The 23,396-nt window shown below is 43.1% G+C and overlaps 1 protein-coding gene across 8 annotated transcripts in view; it reads left to right on the top strand.

Moving 5' to 3' along the window:
• The first annotated feature begins 5,357 nt into the window (after nt 1-5,357).
• The window catches only part of FAM13C (family with sequence similarity 13 member C), a 116,097-nt gene continuing 98,058 nt past the window's right edge, over nt 5,358-23,396 (top strand). For 4 of the 8 annotated variants that reach the window (XM_077183350.1, XM_077183356.1, XM_077183354.1 and 1 more), the window contains exons 1-5: nt 5,359-5,640; nt 7,163-7,337; nt 7,542-7,751; nt 9,482-9,665; nt 14,620-14,755. In XM_077183350.1, the coding sequence (XP_077039465.1) occupies nt 5,611-5,640; nt 7,163-7,337; nt 7,542-7,751; nt 9,482-9,665; nt 14,620-14,755 (735 nt within the window). In that variant the 5' untranslated portion in view covers nt 5,359-5,610. Of the gene's footprint in view, nt 5,641-7,162; nt 7,338-7,541; nt 7,752-9,481; nt 9,666-14,619; nt 14,756-23,396 lie in introns of all 8 variants that reach the window. The other 4 variants (XM_077183351.1, XM_077183352.1, XM_077183349.1 and 1 more) reach the window with 3 other exon arrangements.

Genomic DNA, 23,396 nt, shown 5'->3' with positions numbered 1-23,396 from the left:
AGGGATATGTGCTCAGGCACAGCTCTGCACTCGTGTGTGCCTGGTGGTGGAGAAGGGGCAGCTCCCCTGTGCCTGGCTGGCCCTGGCTCTGCAGGCACACCCTTCTCTGTCTTCAGGCATCCACTTCCAGAGAAGACCACCTGAGCAGCTGTGAGCAGAAAGCAAGTCAGAGGGGACGCTGCTGGGCTGACAAGGGCTTGCCTGGCAGGAGGTGTTGTGGTCTGTGTGCTCTTCCCATGGGCACAGCAAAAAGCAGTGCAAGTAGTAGCAGGGGAGAGCTGCTTTCTTGTCAGGACAGCAACTCTTCCTTGCTGATAATTTAACTTGGCGAGTAGGCATGGTTGGCAATCAGATTGTTGTGATGAAGGATGTGTGGCAACCAGTCCTTATGTCTCTGCTATGACTTTTACTAGCTAAAATGTAGGAAAACTTATATTGATACTGTAGTAATCAAGAGAGAGAGATGCCTCATTTCTTGCCAATGATTACCTAATATGAAAGGCATTTTTCCATGTCTACTTTGTCTTGGTTGTAGCTCTTATTTCTATTTTTTCCTTTTGCTTGAGAAGCCCTATAGTTTATCTATCAGGTCCATATACTATAACATGTGCAAATTTTCAGAATTTACCAAGTTTACAGTTTAGAGTGGCTCCTGATGAATTGGGATAAAATTTACAAATGCTGTGTGAGATGAAAACCTGCTTTGAAAGCCAGTAATACAGGTTTGTCTGAGAGAATCTCAGCCGTGTGTATCATCCCTGACTGTTCTTCATGATAATTCTGGGATGCTTTTATGGGCTTAGCTCCCAAGGGTTCTCAAGGCTGAGGTGGTGCAACTGATGTATCACAGCATGACAGTGCCTCTCCAAAGCCTGCAGCTGGCATCAGCAGAGCTGCTTGCCCCAGCGTTTGCTGCTAACCCAGAGCCACCAGAGCCTCTCCAGCTGGGTGTGGGCCATGGCAGGACTGTCCACATCACATCCCTGGGGGCACACACTCCTTGCTTGGCTCCTGGGCTTTCTTTCCTCCTTGCCTGGATGCTTGGAGACTCCTGAAGCTGAGACACAGATCACCAAGTTAGCAGAGCAGGCAGCTTACAGCTTTGAAGGAAAACTTAATGAACCATGAAGCCTCAGTTAATTATTTTTCTTGCTGCTATTGTTTTTTACTGCTGCTGACAGTGGATTTACCTCTGCCCTCTCCCACAGGGATCCTGCTGTTCCTAATGCTGCTGTAAAAACCTGGTTTTCTAAGGAGCACAACTAAACTTTTCTGTTTTCCTTTTGTGTTTATCCTTTCTCTTTTTGAAACATCAGCAATCCTCACAAGTGGCCCATTCAGCAGCTGGAGGAGTGGCCCCAGTGGAGAGAGTACAAAGGCAGCCCCTGGTGCTCGGCCAGCCCCTCGCACAGCCAGGCTGGGGCACTGCCTTTCCTCACAAGCCTTCCCCTGGGCAGCAGGGTGCTGCGAGACCAAAAGCTTTGCTTTTAATTTAGACGTGGCCCTTGAAGTCAGGGTGGCTCCTCAAAGCACCACACATCCTTTTCATACATCTGAAGTCCTGCAGGGGCTGACTTTGATCCCGAGGTTGTGGAGGAAGGGTTGGGATTTCAGCTACACAGTATGAGCAGTTATATGTTTAATTTGCTCTGCCCGCAGTCTCCTCCTCTTTTGTACAGCTGCGATGCGAGGAGAAATCATCCGGAGGGATGCTCGGTGCTGCTCAGTACGAAAGGAAAACCCTGCCCAGGGTCGGGCTCCTTGCCTGCCTGCAGTGGGGCTCGCAGGACCACCTCTCTGCAAGGCTCGTGTGCCCTCTAGCTGCTGCATCCTCCGGGAGCCCTGCCCGAGCTGGCAGGCAGGACTTGGAAGAGAATTCTTCAATAACTGAAGTCGCAGGAGCAGTCGAGACCAAGGGGTTGATTGCAGTGGCTGCTGCCTTGTTATGAGTCAACAAATAAAATTTGTGTTTGCTGCTTGTGTTTGCAGGTGGAGAATTTGTTGTTTGAAAGATGTTTGCCTAGAGTTTACACGCTGAGCTGAAAGCAGGGGGAAGTGACATGCCAGCAGGATGACTCCTGTGGCACCTAGTAAGATGGAAAATCAGAATGTGAATCAGAAATATGTACTGTGGGGCAGGTAGCAAAGAGTTGGAGAGTTGAACATACTTTGTTTCAATTTGTAGGTTTTGCAGAGGCATTTTTGTGATGTGTTTCTCTGCAGAGTGCAGATCTCTGCAGGCTCACAAGCAGTCAGCTGAGGTGACTCTGAGTGCTTTGGTCTGTCCCAGAGGGACCCAGCAAAGGTGGGGGAGCTGCTGGTGCTCCTGCAAACACAGCAATTAAGGGTTCGAGGGCAGGGAGGCTGGGCAAGCACTGCTCAGGGTGGCTGCAGGGCAGGGGAGCTGAGTGCAGCAGGGAGGGGTTGTCACACCAAAATGCCCCCTGTGCCCTCAGCCACGGGCACAGAACACCACGCTGCTGTGAGAGGGCACTCACACTTGCTTCTCTCTTTTGTCACTGACATTTAGCAGTGTTGGGGTACAGCACCATCAGCCCCAGGACCTCCTGTGGGCCCAGCAGCTTGAATAGGCTGAGCAGCTGCAGCTGTGGTGATGGGCACAGCATTTCTAACAGCCTAAATAGCCACAGCTGTGGTGGTGGGCACAGCATTTCTAACAGGCTAAATGGCCACAGCTGTGGTGATGGGTGCAGCATTTCTAACAGGCTAAATGGCCACAGCTGAGGTGATGGGCACAGCATTTTTAACAGGCTAAATGGCCACAGCTGAAGTGATGGGCACAGCATTTCTAACAGGCTAAATGGCCACAGCTGAGGTGATGGGCACAGCATTTCTAACAGGCTAAATGGCCACAGCTGTGGTGATGGGCACAGCATTTCTAACAGGCTAAATGGCCACAGCTGAGGTGGTGGGCGCAGCATATTTAACATGTTAAATAGCCACAGCTGTGGTGATGAGCATAGGTGGAGCTTGTTTGCAGAGACAGTCCAGGCTGAGGGGTGAGAGGAGCATGTGGATTTTTCTGGGGCTAACTCCATAGGTAGAGGAAGGAAACCCTGAGCCACAGCATTTTTCAGACCATATTGTGGGATCTTGTGGAGAGGTAAGTGGGCTAAAATTCTGCACTAGTTTTTAAGTGGTATTCTTTCTGCTAAGGAAGAAGGAACTATGCTGTCTGTGCTGTACCAGTGTGGTGTTGGAGTAACTGCTGCTCTTCTAGTGCTCCACCAAGGAGGTGTGGCTCAGAACCTCTGCCTTTTTTTTTTTTTTTTTGCCTTATGTGTTTTCATGTGTTTTGCTTCTGTTTCACATCTACCTGCTAAACTTGTGTTAAAAATCTCCCTCAATTAAATTTTACACTGCTTCTTTATGACTTATTTCCCAGGACAAGGCTTTGTATCTGAAACAATTATAAAGGGTGTTAGGCTTAATTGGATCTTCATATTTTAAAATAACCAGATGAGTCCTTGCCCATGTGTTGGCCAAAATGATTGTGTATGTGTTATATAAAAAAAAGTGACTATAGTGTGTATACAGAGGGCCACCTACAGTTTACACGCTGAGCTGAAAGCAGGGGGAAGTGACATGTCAGCAGGATGACTCCTGTGGCACCTAGTAAGATGGAAAATCAGAACGTGAATCAGAAATATGTACTGTGGGGCAGGTAGCAAAGAGTTGGAGAGTTGGACATATTTTGTTTCAATTTGTAGGTTTTGCACAGGCATTTTTGTGATGTGTTTCTCTGCAGCGTGCAGATCTCTGCAGGCTCACAAGCAGTCAGCTAAGGTGACTCTGAGTGCTTTGGTCTGTCCCAAAGGGACCCAGCAAAGGTGGGGGAGCTGCTGGTGCTCCTGCAAACACAGCAATTAAGGGTTCGAGGGCAGGGAGGCTGGGCAAGCACTGCTCAGGGTGGCTGCAGGGCAGGGGAGCTGAGTGCAGCAGGGAGGGGTTGTCACACCAAAATGCCCCCTGTGCCCTCAGCCACGGACACAGAACACCACACTGCTGTGAGAGGGCACTCACACTTGCTTCTCTCTTTTGTCACTGACATTTAGCAGTGTTGGGGTACAGCACCATCAGCCCCAGGACCTCCTGTGGGCCCAGCAGCTTGAATAGGCTGAGCAGCTGCAGCTGTGGTGATGGGCAGAGCATTTCTAACAGGCTAAACGGCCACAGCTGAGGTGGTGGGCACAGCATTTTTAACAGGCTAAATGGCCACAGCTGAGGTGATGGGCACAGCATTTCTAACAGCCTAAATAGCCACAGCTGTGGTGGTGGGCACAGCATTTCTAACAGGCTAAATGGCCACAGCTGAGGTGGTGGGCACAGCATTTCTAACAGCCTAAATAGCCACAGCTGTGGTGGTGGGCACAGCATTTCTAACAGGCTAAATAGTCACAGCTGTGGTGGTGGGCACAGCATTTCTAACAGGCTAAATGGCCACAGCTGAGGTGGTGGGCACAGCATTTCTAACAGGCTAAATGGCTTCAGCTGTGGTGGTGGGCACAGCATATTTAACATGTTAAATAGCCACAGCTGTGGTGATGAGCATAGGTGGAGCTTGTTTGCAGAGACAGTCCAGGCTGAGGGGTGAGAGGAGTATGTGGATTTTTCTGGGGCTAACTCCATAGGTAGAGGAAGGAAGCCCTGAGCCACAGCATTTTTCAGACCATATTGTGGGATCTTGTGGAGAGGTAAGTGGGCTAGAATTCTGCACTAGTTTTTAAGTGGTATTCTTTCTGCTAAGGAAGAGGGAACTATGCTGTCTGTGCTGTACCAGTGTGGTGTTGGAGTAACTGCTGCTCTTCTAGTGCTCCACCAAGGAGGTGTGGCTCAGAACCTCTGCCTTTTTTTTTTTTTGCCTTATGTGTTTTCATGTGTTTTGCTTCTGTTTCACATCTACCTGCTAAACTTGTGTTAAAAATCTCCCTCAATTAAATTTTACACTGCTTCTTTATGACTTATTTCCCAGGACAAGGCTTTGTATCTGAAACAATAATAAAGGGTGTTAGGCTTAATTGGATCTTCATATTTTAAAATAACCGGATGAGTCCTTGCCCATGTGTTGGCCAAAATGATTGTGTATGTGTTTTATAAAAAAAAGTGACTATAGTGTGTATACAGAGGGCCACTTCATAGTATTTTCCTTGCTGCTGTAGCAGGCAGGAGGGACAGCAGGGCAGTAGGAATATCTGCAAACCTGCACTGCAGAAACCCACTCAAGAGCAAATATCAGGCCCAGGATCAGTGTGGCTTGGGAAGCTGTGGCATTGTGTGTGGTAGGTGCCATGGAAACATCTCCTGGTGGTAACTCAGCCCTCAGCTTGTGAAAGGTGCCTCCACGGGGAAGTGCTGGCTGCAAGGAGTCCTCTTTTACTATGAGTTAATTTCCACCTTCTGCCGACTCTGGAGGGAAACCACTGATTAAGGTGATGCCTAGCAATTATACTATGATAAGTTAATTGCAGAGGAACAGCCCCATGGCTGCAGTGAGCTCTGGCCAGGCTGCACGGCTCTGTGGAGGGGAAGAAAGGTGATGGTGTCTTGGAGCAGCACAGCTGAAACACTGGCACTCTGCTGCAGCCTAACATGGGAGCGGGTGCCTCCCTTTCCATCTGTGTAAGTGAACTTAAATCTGGCTGCTTCACTCCTTCCTCCTTTCTGAAAAGGCTCTGCTGCATCTGAGAGGGGAAAGGGAGGGATTTACAGTCATGGTGCACAGATATTTTAGAAGCTTTTTGTAACATCTTGTAGCTTATGTACAAAAATGCTGTAAAATATGTTTGGCACATGCTGATATTTGTTCTTTTTCAATAACTATTTATGCTGTAACACTAACATCACAGCCTAAGCTTTCCTATGTACTAAAAGAGTAAAATGGCCTGGGGTGTTTCGAGTGCTGTGTGTGCTTTTGCCATGGCAGCAGGGCTGGCCTGGAGCTCCAGCTCATGGCTTTGCTGCAGGCAAAGTGTGTGAAAAACAGCTTCACTAAGGCAGTTCGGCTTCAAACCCATAAGAAAACCTTTCCCTTTTCCTTCTGAAAACATAGTAATAAAAACATTGAAAAAGAGGCTGGTTTGAGATAATGCTACCAAAAAAAAAAAAATCCCCTACAGATACTGTTTAAATAGTCCTAGTGCAGAAATGGTAAATCCGGGTGTTCCTGCTTTGGACTTGTGTTCTCCTTGCCTGGTAGGAATGAGGATGGAATGCAGCAATTACTGTGGGCCATGGCACCTGCCTGTCAGGCAAGCAAGGGGCTTCAGGGAGCTGGGAGAGAGGGCAGGGCAGCCAGGACTCCTTCCAGAGTGCCAGGCGGAATTTCCCCTTTTTTAAAATATTCCTGAGGGATATTATTATTAAATATAGAGTTACTATATTTATTTTTAAATATGCCTGAGCATCTATTTGGAAGTATGTTTTTAAACAGCCCCAGGTGGCCCTGAGGGCCTGCAGAGCCGCTGTGCCCGCCCAGGGCGGCCCTGCCCTCACAGAGCCCCTCAGCCGCCCTCAGGGACAGGGCCCCCACCAGAGCCCACAGGCTCCCCAGCCCACGCCCCGCAGGATGGAAAAGCAGCTTCCTCCCTCAGACAGCATGAAAAGTGCAAGTTTTTTGTGATTATTATTTATTTTTTATGCTTTTGCATCAGTTGTTGGGGTAAGAAATTTGGAATAACTGGGTGAGCAGAAAGGAACATCTTCCACGGCTCGCGCCATGGCTGCCGCTTAAATTCCATTTCAGGTTCCTTCATGATCTTGCATTTTTTTATCCTCAGGAATTAGGTAGAAATTCACAAATTTCAGAGTTGGAAGGCTGTGCACCAGCAGGGGGTCAGCTTTTTCCTGACTTTTGGGGCTGTTTTGAGGGGTAGTGACCCCTCTCTGTCCCAAACAGCCTATTTGCCTCAACACAAGGCCCCTTTTCCCTGACTGTAGGGTGAGGGGGCTTTACTGGAGTTCACCCCATCACAGGTCTCACCTCAGCTCTAAAAAAGAATATTAGTAAGAATATACAGTAGAAATAAAATCTGTACTAAGATGCTACAAAAAAGACAATAATTTTGCCAAAGCTGTAGATCCTTGGAGATTAAAATAATAAAAACCAGTTGATATTTACCACTTGATTGTTTTTATTCCCCAGCAATCATTCTCTTCTATACAAGTTAGGCACACAACAAATAAAGTTTCACCAGAGCTACAGTTCAGCAGAGAAGGAAGCACATTTGGTGTTCCTCTGGAAACCCTTGTAGAGGATGCAAAGCAATGTGGGGTTCCTTCTCTTGTGACACAGATGGTGGAGTACCTGGAGATATTTGGTAAGTTCATATTTTTCCTGCTCGGCTTCTGGAAACTGGTATTCTTTGTTTAAGCTTTGCTTTTCAGCTGTCAAAGCTGGAAAATCCTTATTTACAATTATTGTGCTTTCTTAAAGGAGCTCTTGCTTTTTGAACTCTAGTTCTCAGCACAAAGATGTGGTTAAGTAAATGAGCACTGCTCACTGTTCTGCATTTCTTACACAGGTCTGGAGCGTGTCGGTATATTTCGGGTTGGTGGCTCAGCAAATAAAATCAAGGAATTGAGGCAGAAGTACAATCAAGGGGAAAAAGTAGACCTTATTAATGATGGAGATGTTGATTCTGTGGCCAGTCTCCTGAAGCTCTTTCTGAAAGAACTACCAGTGGCTGTTTTTCCAGACAATATTTGTTCTGGCTTACTAAAAACTTTCCAAGGTACAGAACGGGCACCTTCCAAGCTTCTGTCCATTCTCTGACAGTGACAGATAATGTGTTCATTACACTTTCTATAAACAAGGTTTTGTGTTTCCTTAACCTGAAGCTGATATTTAATTGCTTTGGAGGGACCAAGCATCTACGAACTTTTTTACAGTCTTTTTAAAATTCATTAAGTCTTTTGGGTTCCCTTCTTTCCTGTGGCAATGAATCCTGCAATCCAATCCTGTTTTCTTTGAGAAAGCTCTTCCTCTGCATGCTTTCTTTTTTAAATTGTATACCATACTAGTTACTGAGATAATATTTTTAGTTTTAATGCAATCTCCACCATAATGCTGCTTGTGTCTTTATATAGCCACTGCCTCACTTCTCTCTTTTCCAAGCTGAAGCCTCTTTTTTTTATTTAACCTTCCCTGCTAAAGGAGGCTTTTCTGCACATCGCTGTTCTTATTGAGAACTGTGTTTTTAGTTAGCATTTATTTTTCCAGTCCTCTTATAATCTTGGACAGCAGTGTGTGGAGCAGGATGCAAAGCCCACCCAGAGCACCCCAGCAGCCCTCTGCCTGTTCCCTGTTCATTCCTGCAGTGGCTGAGCTCTGTTCTCAGTCTGCCCGGTGATTCTGACTGCTAGCTAATTCAGGTGTTTGCATACAAATAAACGGCTTTTGTGGGTTACTTTGCAGGCTGCTTTTATTCGAGGTGCCCTAGGAAAGTTTACAAAGAAAGAGAAAGGAAGCAGTTTCATGAGCTGTGAAAGTCTGTGCAGAACAACCTATGGGGCTTTTGCGAGCACCTGGTTTTTTCTACCCTGGACAGTCTTGCTGTTATTTTTTAAAGTTATTTTTTCCTCTTTGTCCCCTTTTCTGTTTCACTCATTAATCAGTTGAGCACCATGGGCCTTGGCCTGTGCAGAATATGTTTTTTAGGACTAAAATTACCCTCAAGGGCACGATTTGCTCATAAGCAATGTCAAAGCTACGCAGATGTGTCCCGGTGATCTATGGCAAATTTGAGCATCAGCTGCCAATTATTGAGCAGTACTGTCATCTCAATTCTAGTAACCAGGAGACTTTATCTTACTGATAGGGAACTGCTGATCAAATGGAGTTGTTTGTGAACCCATTTTCTGCCTTGTTACCCTTCTTTGAAGAATAAGAACCAAGAAAATGTTAAGTATCCCCAAATTAGAATTTTAAGCATCTCTTGTGTAACTGCAGTTGCATATTTATAGAGCAAAGATGTTTTGAGTCTGAGAGCTACCAATTAGTCAGGAAATGAAGATGATGTGGGGCTGAAAGGCTACAATTTCTCATTCCTCCTAATGAGAATCATACAGCATGTTGTAAAATCTCTTGGGAGAGTCAAGGCTGTCAACCTTGCACTGTCTTTCAAGGCAGCTTTGAGGATTCAGGTACATGACTCCTGCTTGCAATTTCATCAGGAAAGCAGCAAGTGCTGGATGATTCTGCCTTAAGAGGAAAAATATCAGAAACAGTGAGTGCAAAACTCAATATCTGGAAAACCCATGGTTATTAAATATTTGTAAGTGAAAAACATATGCCAAAATTTAGTGTACAAAATCCTTGTTTGGGACCTATTTATTCTTCACATTGGTCTAATATATTTTAAAACTTTCTTTCTTACTTATATCTAATGTCTGTGATGCAATTGTGTTGGTATGAGGAATGTCTACGTTATAAGTTTGGGTTTGGTTTTTTTTCCCCCCACAGAGCACAAAATCAACACAACACAATGCATAGAGAACCTGAGACAGTTGCTCAGCTGCCTGCCCAAAGCCCACCAAAACCTTCTTCAGTTCCTGTCTGCTTTCCTGTTAAAGGTGGCAACCTACAGTGCAGTGAATTTCATGACTCTGGAAAACCTGGCCATCGTGTTTGGACCTGCTCTGTTCAAGTGAGTCCTCTTTGCTCAGCTGCCTCAAACAGCACAACAAGGTCACACCTCCCAGGGAGGCTTTCTGTTGTAACTCTGGGTCCAATAGGCAGTGGAGCATTTTGTAAGTTCAGTGTTTATATGATGTATTGTGGGCAGATGTGGCAGGTTCTGAGCTGGCTGATCCCTTTCATTCTGTTGGGCACTGACTAGACAGGGCAAGCCTCAAGTGAGAAACTATATGAAGAGACATGAGGGATAGACAGCTGTTTAATGACAGCTGCTTCTCTTTTCTGAGCCAAGATAAGTGCTGGCTGTGGGGGCTACTTAGTTGGATGTAATTCTGAAAAGCTCACCCCCACTTTGGCCTTGTAACAGCATTTGATATCAGAGAAATGAATCCCTGTTATCAAGAAAGAGAAGCAACTCATTCTGCCCTTGCCACTAAAATTCAAGTTGACGTGCAAGCTGAGCAGCGAGTGCTTGGCTGGAGCTAGAGAAGTCATGTGTGGGGTGGTGGCGAGCGGGCACAAAACTGGAAGCTAAAAATGAGAGGTGGGACAACATGTCATACAAGTCAAGGTGATAAGAAGGAACAGCCTAGTGTGATCAGATAATGGAGGATTTTCCCGTTCACTGTTAACACTACAGGATGTTAAAATACCTGCTACAACTTGTAAATCTTTGTTCTAGTGGATCACAGCCATGCCAGTTTAATATGAACTATAAGCCAATGACATTTACAAAATATATCTATTAGCAGGTAATATATTCTATGCAGTAAAAAAGCCTTGTTATTCAGTTGGGTGTTTTATGGCAAGCCAAGTTAATTTTAAAAGTATATATTCAGCAAAATTGGTGCCCAGCATCAATGACAGGCTTTGTTTTGTGGAAATGGACTTTTAAGCCTTGCTGCTGTTTCATAGGTCTCTATATGTGGTCTCTATTTTCCTGCTCTGTGGGTTTATTGCCAGGTCTACCAGAATTTGACCTTTGGACTTGATGCAAGTTCATGTATTTAACAAAAGCACAGCAAGGGAAGTGAATCTAACAAGATGTGGCGTGGTTGGAACTATGCCCTCTGTGAAAAAACCTCACCATGGAGGATACTCAGCAGTGCAACAAAGCAGTTTTGCAACCAGACCCCAAATTCCTTAGTATCTGAATACTAAAGTTAGTAAATGAGTGGAGACAGATGAGGTTTATTTATCAGTGTTTGGATTAGTAGTGTGGTGATACTTATGAGCATTGGCTGATACTAAAAGGCCTTCACTAAGAATCTGTCCCTTGGCCCCCACATTAACTCAAAAAGCACTTCACTGACTGTCACTTTTCTGCCATCAGGTGGCATTTGCTCTCACCTGGGGCTTCTGTGCATGCACATGCATGCAAGAAGACTTTGTTCCTTTATCTCCATTCCCAAATTATCCCAATGTGTGCCCACTGATTCCTGTATCTGCACATAAGGATCCAGTGTGCTCCCTTATTGATTGATGAGCTGCTTCAGTTTCTAAATATCCCACTCTTCTGAGACATGGCCCAGCTACTTCTGAACATGTGCCTTTGCCTGGTTTTAAGGTACATTCAGTGCTAAATTGAGCACTTGTGGCAATGACCTGTCTGAGAAGCCTTCAAACAATCAGCACAGGGTTTCCCTGCCAGTGACCTGTCAAGACAACAACTACCATAAATAGAAGTATGTCTGCCATATAAATGTTATCTTCAACTCTTTGCAGTCATTCTGATCTCACCAGCTCTGGGAGACAACCCAGTAAATATGAAGCTCAGTTTTTTTTTTTGTAAAACATTTAACACAATGGTGCTGTGCTTGTTGAGTTACCTCCTAGGGTTATGAAAAATCACCTTTTTGGAGGTTGGGTGGAGAGGAGAGCCTTGAAACTGGCACTGTCAGTGAGATTGCTCTATACCACTTCCTGCTGAGTGACCTGAGGCCTTCAATGATTCAGAATAAATCACTGGTATTGTCCTGTATAGCAGCAAAATTCAAGGTAGTCAGCTGTGGCAAATCATATTGCTGACACAGGGGAAAAAGTCATAAATATCCTTTATGTCTTTCAGAGCAAGAATTAGTGCAATTATCTGGCACATTATGAAACATTTGGCAGCCAGAGTGTAGGAAATTGGGACATGTTGGGTAGTACTTGCTATAGTTGTTCAGTGTAAATGTGAAGGTTATGGAAAAAACTGCTTTTAGATCTAATCTGCAGAAATGTGTGCTCCATGCAATTGCTGCAATTAACCTTCTGGAGGTAATGGCAGCTCCTCATACAGCATGAATTCATTGCAGGTGTTAAAACTGTTCTTCGTGTATTCTGGCAATCTGCATTTTTGTGAAATTACTTCTTCCTTCTTTGACATTGAACAACTAAATAAAGTTGTTTATGAGCCTTTTAACTTTAAATTTCTTACCTATTTAGATTCAAGTGTAAATTTTGTCTATGATTATCACCTATCTCAATATTTTGGCACTTTTATTTGTGAGTAGGAATATTCTGTAGTTAGAACATGGAAACTTCTTGGGCCTTGGGACCACAAAAGTAGAATATTTAACTTTGTACATTATAAGCCTAAAGTGCACATACTTTGTGATTTGTAGCTATTGTTATTGTAACACAAAAATTACAAGGCTTAGCACAGGTATTATACTGCAAGTCTAGTTAGAGGATCAAGGAAAACTGGTTTTGCTCTCCCAGTATCTGTAAATGCTTAGGAGAATGCTTTTATCAGAGATCTGACTGATGTTACTTAAATTTCCATGGATACTTTGTTATGCTTCATCTTGGTAAAGAGATTTTTAGTTCTGGTCTCAGTGAGCAATTCTTGCATGAGTGCACAAGGACTCCAGCCAGCCAGCTGTTTGCTTCCACTCACTTTGACTCATTGTTTCTGTAAATTTGCAGCAAGCCTGTGGCGGCAGGGAACCTTGGCAGATCTCCTGGACAAAGCCAAGGCAGGGCACTTGTGTGGACTTTTTAGCCTGCACTTTGTGGCAAAGCAGCTTTGGAAGTTTTAGACTCACTCAAGAAAACCAGTAGCTAATTCCTGATGGTCAAGTTTTACTTGTTTCTTATTCACAGTGAGTGTTCTTCTGAGATTTGTGCTACAACTGATTTATGGGGCTTTTGTGGGGAAGTGCAGGATACACCTCAGCAGCTCTGCTCTTCCTAGGATGACGTGCCTGGATTTAGCAGTGGGGGAACCTGGCTCCCCCTTACTGTCACCCCAATAATGGGGTTTCTGGTAGCAGCAGAAGTATCTGAACAGGCAAGAAGTGGTTATTTCACGAAATTAATTGAAAGTCATTGTGGAAGGTGGCTGAAGAGAAAACTAAAAGTGTACTCTCTATATTTGGAATGCACACCTGTTGCCACCCATGAATATCTGCTGATGAGACATTGATATTTGGAGTCAGCTGTCTCCTCCCAGTCTATAGTTTAGATCTGTTTTAGGATGCAATGAGAACTGGGCACTCAAACCCAGGCTGCTAATAAGGAAAAGGAAGACTCAGTGAGTGGTCTGGGAGCCATTTATCTTCCTGAATAGCTTGTGCAGTGCTCCTTCTGGTGAGGAGTTAACAGCTGGTAGAGGTGGATTCAGGAACACATGTCTAAGCTAATAAAAGAAGCTGAAAAAGAAGACAAAGGACTAAAAATACTGCTTGTCTGGCCTGTGAGCTGAGGGTGTTGATGTTTGGTAAGTGATGAGTAATCTCTTAGGATTGTTGTATGCAGCAAAGGCTATTGCTCAGTCAACCACGTTTTACAAGCAGCCTTGTTTATTGTGGAGAAACTGAGTCCATCCCAAGAAAAATGGGAATGCAAGAAAGAGAAATGTTTATTAATCCTAAAGAAGGAACTGATGACACAGTGGTTCATCCTGTAAATCTCTCTGTTATACCTGGCTAAAACCCTGCTTAAACCTTCTGCTTCCAAAAGGAGCCCAAACTTAAGTCCTTACAGAAACAACAGTAAGTTTACAAAAGAGGAACACGAATGAGAGCAATTGGACTGGGCCCAATGTGTATATTTGTACTTTAAAATTGCAAATGAATAATGAATGTACTCATTTGGCAAAGAGAAGACTGGTGTATTCATGCTCCATATTAGTCTCCTGAGTTTATGAATTTCTTGTTTAAATATTAATATTGTGCTGGGTGTAACAAAGTTGGTGCAGCATGGCTGGAGAAGCTCCATTAAGGGCACAGCATTTATGTAAATGTCATCCAAGCTTCCAAATAGTTGGTGAGGGGAATACACAAGTCCTTCAGGGGTAGAGATTAAAATCCTATATAAAGAATCCTTTTAATTAAATTATTCTGACTTGATGGGGACAGTAAAAATTTAACTACTATTCATAAAGACCCCAAAAATAGGGGGAGATCAAGAAAGAAAGGCAAAAACCCAACCCAAACTCAACATGGTTAATGGGAACATCTGGAATTTCCACTTCCTGATACAACTGATGTCTGTGGATTTATAAATTAATACACTGAAGCAGTTTATTACCTGTGGGTTTGGTTTTTTTTTTCCAGACAGTTCTGGTAATAAGACATTCCAGTGATCAAAGCTCACCTTCATAAATGAAGGTAGAACAAAACTAAACTACTCTTTCCACCCCAATGCCAGTGAGCAATGGCAGATTGATAGGGTGCTTTTTGTTTGCCTGTCCTTTTCACCCTTGATTTTTCAAAGCTTGTGTCTGAGCTCCTGTCAGGTTCTTACTCCTTTGCTGTGCTGTCACAAGGATTCACTGTGTTGTGAACCAGTGCAGCAAAGCTGGGGCTCTGTGCCTGTACAGGTCCTGATGTTTTGAACCTCCCAAGCTCCAGTGGTCACTGTCCCAGGAATTGCTGCTTTGCTGAATTACCTTGGCCACTGGGAGGGCTCCCTGTATCACCCATGACCAGCCCCTGATCTGAGAGCTCCTAAGGTTAATGCAGCTCCTCTTCCTTTAGGATTCCTGTCAGTCCCTTGGCTTGTGAAGAACAAAGGCTTTACAATGGCCTCCTGCTGTATTTGCTCCAACACCAGGAGATGCTTTTTGTTGACCTGGACCCTTGCTTCTCACAGAGGCAAGAAGATGGCCTTCAGGTAAGAAAGTTGCAGCAAGAAATAAAAAGTGCTTCATTAGTTAAAACCCAGAACTGGAAATACATTTGCTTATACATAGTGTAATTAATGACTGTACCTTGGAGTCAGCAATGTAAATATTCATGATATACCTAAGCTGGAGAGGAAACGTGAGTTAAAATTCTAATTTGGAAAAAAAGCAAGTGCAAAAGCAAAAGGTCCAGAAGAAAATCCCAAGCTGTTCTACTTTAAATATATTAATGCCAAGCTTTGTTAGATCAAAGCCACTGGATTTTTCCTTGAGTGGAACACATTTTATTTTGTGTGTTTTGTCTATACATTGATGATGCAGGAAAGCCAAATCAGAAGGTTTGAAACCCCTCTCTTATTTTTGAGAACTCACTGTGTATGTTCCAGCCTCTCCTTGGGTGTTTTCTAAGACACTGCTAGCTCTTTGATTCCTTTTTTTGCCTCTTTGTTGAAAACCTCGTGGTGCAAGAAACATGATAGACAAATCCTGGCTTAGAGGGAGGGTCAATATAAATCTTGTTTTCACTTTGTGATGTGGTGTATCGTTGCTGCTGAACTTGAAACTGATTTTTGGAAAAAGCCATGAAGGAAATGTAGCAAACCCTGCAGTTTAATACTTCACAGTGCAGTTTTGTGATCCTTGAGGTTCATGGTAAAGCTGGCAGCAGTGTGCCAGGTCAAGTGATGGACTGTGGAAGAGATTAGTGCTGCATGTAAATGTGGGTGATGATATTTGTGTTTATGACTCCTAAATTTTCTGGCTTCTTTCTCCAAGTATCCCTGTTAAGGAAAGCTAGCAGACTTTGCATACAAAGTTAAAGTCAGTATTTAGAACATATTATGTATCCCAAAGAGAATATTGGGCCTGTAATGTTCCTTGGAAGCTTTCTTTGAAAACAAAACCTGTACAGACACAGGTAAAAAGAACACGCTATACTGATAAAGGATGTTTCTAAAATATTTCTTGAATGCCCCAAGACATGGCCCCAAATGTAACACTAGGATTATTTCACACTAAAACAGTGTTGAGCTCATGCTCCCAGCTCCCCTTTCTCTCTGAAGAAGTCCCATGTCACTGCCACCTCTGGGAGTTTCTGAAACCAGTACTCAAATGAGCACACAAAATAAAAATATTGGCTGTCCCAAAACATCTGTTTGCAAAGCTAGAGGAAGCATCAGCAGCTAAAAGAAATTGGAGAGGTATTAGAGAAGCCAGGAAACCAGGCTTTCACTTGCAGTGCTTTTGTTTTAGAACCAGCTTCACTCCCTGTAATTCTGCAAAATGTCACAGTCTGTCTGGAATTGTGGTGATGTGGGAAAGAATTCTGCTGAAAAGCTGCTTTCAAGTTCTTTAATAAAGCCTCAGACAAGGCATAGCCATGGGGCACTCCTACTCTGAGGTAAACTTATGAAAGAAATCCCATCTGTGGGTGAGAAGGGAATTCAGTATTCTGTGGCTGATCTTGTTTTTGTAATTTTTGGCAGGAAACTCAGCACATTGGATAGGTACCCTTCATCTTTCATAATATAACAATTGCTCAAGGTCCACTAAACTAGAAACATCAAAGTTAGGTTTACAAACTAAACATATTAGAAGTCCATGTTTTTCTTCCAGTAAAAGAAGCAAAAAGTGAAATGGCAAACCTGGCTCAGATTCCTTGTTGCGTCCTGGAAATGAAACTTGTTTTTACTGGCTTTTATACAGATACTTGCATTTGGACTACTTAATTCCTCTGATTTTGTTGTTGGGTTGTCTTTTTTTTCCCCATTTCAATGTTTTAAAAGTTAACCTGAGCTCTGTCAAACTAAAGCCATGCCAATCTGGCAGGCCTGCCACACAGCTGACAGGACTTAACCCTCAGTTGTGCTGTTTGTGGGCTGAAATGGCAGATGGATTGTTCTGAGCACAGTTCTTAGTGTCTCCAAGTTCCAAGAGCCATGCCACTGACACTGTGTGTGCTGGCTGATTCAGACTGACAGACTGGGAGAAGTTTTGGGTTTAAGTTTTTTTGTAGCTCAGAACTATTACCCTAGGCTGGACAGTGGGCTATTTACAGCCACCAATTATATATAAAGATAGTGGTTTATAGTTATATCCCAGCCACAATGTATTTTAATTTGTCCTTTTTTCCTGTGTGTTGTGCATATATTTTTCACCCTTAAAATAGAGTAAGAATGCCCCAGAATCCTACTAGGCTGGGGTTTTGTGTCTGTGTGTGGGTTTTCTTAAATGCATTTTATTTGAATTTTGATTTTTTTTTTTCCCCCCTCCACTCCCCTGCTCCTTAGAATTCACTTGCATTTAAAGCTGTCCTATAAACTTGTGTCCAAGCTGCACTGGTACTCAACTGATTTTCATGTTTGGATTAAATAATTCTTTAAAAGGAGGTTAGGCACCACGGTGTCTGTTTTCACCTGAGGCCTTTCTAATAACTGTTTTTGTTTTGCTTTTTAATTCCTTGTTTAACCCAAGGAATATCAATAGCTGTGTTGGAGGTGTGCAAGATTATCTTAACTTCTATAGTGTAATTATGAACCAAACCTTGCTATTAGCAATTTGTCATTTCTGCATCTTACATTCCAGATAAAAGTTGAATATGGAATTTGTTTTGTTTTTTTTTTTGCATCTAGTCCAGGAATTTGTTTCTGTATCTCTTGTTTGTACAGAAGTCATAGATGAATCCTTCCTGATTTAGGCACAAAACCTTTGTCTTGCAAACACACAGGAGCATGACCTGTTTGTTTGCAAGACAAAGTAGGCAGTGCCATAAAAACCCAGTTTTTATGGGTCCTACAAGCCACTGCTTGTATCCCCATTAAAGCATGGGTTTGGTTAGGAGAAATGCCTACACCCTGAGGAGAGGAGTCTCATTTCTTGTTCTCTTCACTTGCTTTGTCCTTTCATGCACACTTCACTATATATCAGCAAGGCTGCTCTCTACAATCTTAGAACCCTATTTTGAAGGGATTGCAGGAATCCAGGGGGTTGGGGAAGTGGAGCTGGACAGTATCCTGGACCTGCAGGTTGACCACAGACAGCTCTGAATGAAATTCTGAAACTGTAGTGTGGTTTGGAGCTGCTCAGAAGAGTGCAACTAAATATTTCATGGATACTTTATCTGCTCAAATTATGGCTTTATTGGGAAGGCTTTTGTGGTCTGGAGAGCTTTGTTAATCTTGTGGGTTTTTAGCTTTTTCCACAGAGGATATGGATGTTTCAGCATTAACTCTGTTCTGTGAAAAAAAAAAAATTTGGTGCCTCACTTGCATGGGAAGTTGTCATAAAATAGAATTGTGGTCACCCAAATGGAATATCCTCAATGTGGAGGACAGCAATAATTTAACTGGTCTTTTACTTTGTTAATCCCATGACAATTCTTGCTGAATTTCAGCTGAAACTTTCAGAACAAATGAACAACCAACAAACCAGACATTATCTCATTATCTGAAGTTTCCAGGTTAGTCTAATTGTCTTGTCAAAATAGTTTTTTCCTGGATAGGAGAACATAATTCCATTTCCTATTTGTAGAAGTATTAATTACTTTCTTTCATTTGAGTTTTTTCCTTAACAGTGGTATGTTTTAGTTGGTTTTAGATGTGAACATAGCAAACCCTGTGTGTGCCATGTGAAGTGCCTGGAGATTTGGCAGTGTATCTGTGGGGATTGCTGTTACATTATAGAAGTAATGACTGTTACATTATAGAAGTAGAGACTGCTTAATATTATTTCCCATTCCACAGGAAAACTCTTTTCCCTAATCTTTGTAAACTTGCTAAAATATGGACTCATTAAACACTGCATTTTTATTTTCTATTTAAGTACTGATCAAACCAGAAGACTGGACGAAAAATGTCATTAGTAGAGATCAAAGTAGGCAGGCCCTATACCCCCACAAACTTTGTGGCAAATTGTAAAGATGTGTTTCTTCTCTTCTGGAAAAGCACAGCAGAATATGTTACTGACTGTGGGCATAAAGATTTGATGAAAACTGCTGTAGGCTGGGGAAGTTTGACTTGAAACAGCTCAAGTGGATGTGGCTGGAGTACTCATTGCTCCTTCTAGGGGCTCAGTGCCAGAGCCTTGCTGCCTGTGGCTGCAAGGAACAGAGCTTTTCTGTGCTGTGCCTGTGGTCTGCAGCAGCCTGGCCTTTGTACTGGAGATCTGAAACTTGGAAAGGACGAGTGTGCCTGCTCTCCCCTTGTGGGGACCTGCAGGGTCTGGAGGAAATGTCACTGGTTTAATGTTTGCTCCAGCAGCGCTGGGGGTTTCTCTTGGCTTGCTGGACAACTCCCCTGGGACACTGCTGCCACACTTCAGCCCCCAGGTGGGTTGTGCTGCTGTTTACTTTTTTCTCTTTTTCCCTTCCTAGTACTCAGAAGCATGGGGATTTTTATTTGGTTGTGGTGGTTTTGGTTTTTTGGTGGTTTTTTTTTTTTGGTGGTTTGGTTGGTTTTTGGGTTTTTTTTGTTTGTTTTTTTTTTTTTTTTTTGGCCTGGGCAAAGCTGCGCTGGGAGAGAAGCTTGGCAAGAGAGGGTGTGCCCTGTGTGGCAAATGAGGACACTGCTGGCTGTGCTTTACTGTAACAAGCAGCTCTGGCACAGAGGAGGGGAGCTGCTCAGGCTGAAATGCTGAGGCTTTACTGCAGTCAGCAGTACAAGAGCAGAGCTCAGGCAGTGCCATGAGCTGCTCACATTGATCCCGGGCTGTTGTTCCATAAGGATACAATGTGTGTGAGAAGGGGAGGTCTTTCTAAAACTGCTAACTGATACAGGCCTTTTGTGGCTTGGGAAATGGTTTTGAAGGCAGTACGGGCACAGAAACCAACACACTGGAGTCTCACCTTTGTTACTTATTCTGTGAATGCCCATCCTCAGTCTGGCTGAGAATGGAGCACATGGAAAGCTCCCACATAGTCAGACTTACAGAACCTGTATAGATTACAGGTGAAGGGTGCTCATCTGCAGTTTGTCAAGGGGAGCAATACCTGATGTGCTCACGGCAGCAGCAGCCGTTGCTTTGCTCAAAAACATCAGCTACACTGCAAGGAAGAGGATTATAATTAATATAATTAATCTGTTGGTGTACCCACTAGAATAACACAAATCTCTGGTTTCAGAGGATGTGTGCGGTCTTCCTCTGATGCTTAAAACATTTACCACAACACCTGACCCAAGCAGATTTTCAGGCATCTCAAGCCAGCAGTAGAGGAAGGAGCCAGCAGCGTTTTCTTCCACGTGGTGTCAGCATTGTTCTCTCTCACTCCAGAGCTTTGGACGTAACCCTTTAATGTGTTCTGAGAACCTGTCATAAAACTAGGTATTACCTTTCTATTTTTGTAGTGTATCAGAGCATCAGCCTGTTCCTTCCTCAGATAATTAATTGATACCAGAGATGCATGAAGGAAGGGTATAGATTCACCTCTAAACCATTATGAAATGCAAGCCTTTTTTATTTTATGCTTGTGTCACCTTCCTTACCTGAGCAGGACTGCCAATAAAATCTCTTAGCACTTTTGTTTTCCTTCTCTTTGCTGAACACGGGCAATTTGATTTGTTTGCTGATGTTAAAGACTTCTCAAAAAAAAACAAACCAAACCAAACATCAGAAATGAAATCTTTGATAGGAAAACAAACCCTTGGGAAATAAAATGAATTTGTACTGAAAGGCTTATGATATATCAGGCTTATGATATATAAGCGTTAAATATTTCAGCGTTTTGACTTATGTTTGGCTGTAACAGTCGGGGAGATGAAAGCTTATTTTAAACCCTTAGTGGCTTTTCAATTCATGCAAGGTTAGGGTCGGAAATGAGCAATGTGTTCAGAAAAACAGGCAAGAAATGTAGAGTAAAATAAAAACCTGAAAAAACCTTCACTGTCAAAAAATAGGGAAAATTAGAAAGTCCAACTCTTTTTAAACAGTAGTTAATTGTAGATCATTTAACTGCAGTTAGTTACAGAGCTGTGCAACAGTGAATTTAATAGGCATATTCTGAATGCGCTGTTCCCTCTCACGCTGCCTCTCCCACACCCGACAGTTCCTAGACTGCTTTGTTCCTCTTTAATTAGTTTATTTCGCCTACTCTGGCAAGTACGCAAACATCCTTAAGCACTTAAACAACAGCAATCGAGAGAAGAATAGGGCTAGCACTTATCGCCTCGCATGCAGAAAGGCTCGGCTGAGCCTTGAAGGGCCATTAGCATCTCAGAATCTAATGCAGTTTCCCTCTCGCCCAGTTTGTTTGAGTGGAGTCTGCAGTGTTTAATTTATTTGCTTCAAGTAAAAATGGAAATGCACGTTCATGAGTCAGCATTTTTGCGAGATTCCAGAACTACCAAATGCTGGTTACCTTTATTTTTTCTACTTTGTTTTTTATGAGAAGGAAAGGGATGAAATATGACTGTAGTAAAAATACAAGTGCAATTGAGCCAAAAATTATGAGAAATGAAAGGAAATGGATGGTGAAGTTACGTGCTGCACCTGTTCCCTGGGGTCTGTGGCTAGAAAAGTTATGTCCAAGTTGCTTTGATTTACTGATACATCTTTTTAAAATAAAATTGTGGACAGAAACTGGGGAGGAATAAGTGAAAAAAGCACTCCAAGGCCAGTTTTGATTTAAGGAAATATTACTGCAGTTGGCTTTGCATGCACGGGTTGGCTTCTATGGCTGATAATTGAGATGGATGCTTGAAGCCGAGGTTCTGCCAGCAACTTTAATCCTGACCTTTGAATTTTCTCTGACCATCTGCTTTAATTAGATGTTGCCCTATTCCCAGGGGACTGCAGATGTGCTCACAAGGATGGTGAGGAACCACAGTATGGGCCTTAGGCTGCCCTGCCAAGTGCTGGGGTAGTCAGCTGTGCCTGGAGAGGGTTTTGCAGAGAATGCTGCTCAGGACTGATTTTTTTCTGGAAGCTGCTAGGACAAGGAAATACTTGAGGGGTTGCTGGTTTGATCCACTGCTGTTTCCAGTATGCAGCTGGAGCAGTGCCTGGGAGCTGCTGGTGTCAGATGTGAGAGCAGGCACAGGAGCTCAGCTTTTGGGCAGCTCTCACACGTGGGAAGCTGGGCAGAGCTGGAGCCAGATCTTGTGCAGCTTAGAACTGACCTCTGCTCTTCCTTGCCCACGGGGGGAGCCAAGAGAGGCCGGGGTGAGCCAAGGTGGGCAGTGCTGGACCTGGCATGGGAGGGGAGGGCTGGCTGCTGGGGCAGGGAAAGGCTGATCTCTGTGCAAGCCCTGCAGGCAGGGCAGGGGGAAAGCTGTGCAAGTAGAGGAGGACAGAAGATGTCACAGTGTGTCCTTTACATGCCCTAAGATCTGCAACTTTGGGATTTTTGTGTGTTCTTTTACCCTTCACCAAAGACATTAAGATGAATGGGACTACATTGAAGGGGAAAAATTATTTCAAAGAAAAGAAACAAAAAGGAAACATTTTGGTCTATTAGTAGTTTATACAAGATCTTTAATATTTTCATAGAGTTGTACTGGAGATCAAGTGAAGAAATTGTGATTTAGAACTCTTTACTCTTTTGGTATCTTTTAGTTCCCTGATTTCTAGTTTTATTTCTAGACTCTCTGGGAATTCCATTGATAGCTTTGACCTTCATAACCTTTTTCTTGGTTAATAGAAGAGGATTAAGCAGCAATAATAGAGAGTGAGTTGGATTTGGATACAGGGAGCACACTGTAAATCAAAACCATACAGTAGCCATAAAAATATGTTTGTGTTTTGCATATTTTCTCTAGGAAGGTATAGGAAGCGATCTACTATTTAAAATTGCAAGAAATGATGGATGAATGAAATATTTCCTTGGTTAAATATCTGATCTGCTGCTTTTCTTTCTTCCAACTCTTGCTTTGATGTTGTTAATGTTTAGTCTAATTCCTGGCTACTTTGCTGAATATTTATATTCCATGATGCCTTCCAAGATTAACCAAAATGCTGGTTGGGGTGGAGGGAGGGAGAAGACCAAGATAAACTGTGTTTAAAATCAGTATTAAATGGGCTGCAGAATGGTAAAGAGCTGTACCTGTTTAATCAACCTTTGCAACTACCAAGCATGGCTTATGTTAGAAGGCTAAAGAACTTGTGAAAACTGCTGATTACAGACCTGAAAATTGCTGAATTCTGGATAACCAGTGAGCTGAGCCTTTGTCTCCTCAGTAAGTTGTGTATTTTACCAAAATCTCCTTCTGGATCTGTCCGGAGCATGAGTTAAAGTTTAGCAGCAGCAAACACTGTTGACTTCTTTCCCAGTGTTTCTTATTCCCTGTCTTCACATGGTAAAAGTCATTGCACTTTCTGACCAGAGAGAGCATAAGCAGATGAAATCCAAAGTCACATCCATGAGAATGTCATTCCTTATAAAGTCTCTTTGTTTCCCAAGTCTACAGCAGATCCAGATCCGTGTAATTGTCATTATTTATGAAGTCAGTTTGCTTCGTTATAGCAAAACCAGGAGCAGATTAATTCATTTGTATGCTTAAAATTCACAAATATGCTGTTTCTGAGAACTGTGCTTAGGGATCTGCTAAAACATGGTTTAGAGAAAAACCCAAACTAATCAACAAGCCAAAGCCCCAACAAAACAAACCAAATCCCACACACAAATAACTTTGCAAAGCTTTG

The sequence above is a fragment of the Agelaius phoeniceus genome, chromosome 9 (genome assembly GCF_051311805.1).
Source record: "Agelaius phoeniceus isolate bAgePho1 chromosome 9, bAgePho1.hap1, whole genome shotgun sequence".
Classification (NCBI taxonomy): domain Eukaryota; kingdom Metazoa; phylum Chordata; class Aves; order Passeriformes; family Icteridae; genus Agelaius; species Agelaius phoeniceus.
Note: the sequence above shows the minus strand (reverse complement) of the source record. Positions and strands in the feature narration are given on the sequence as shown.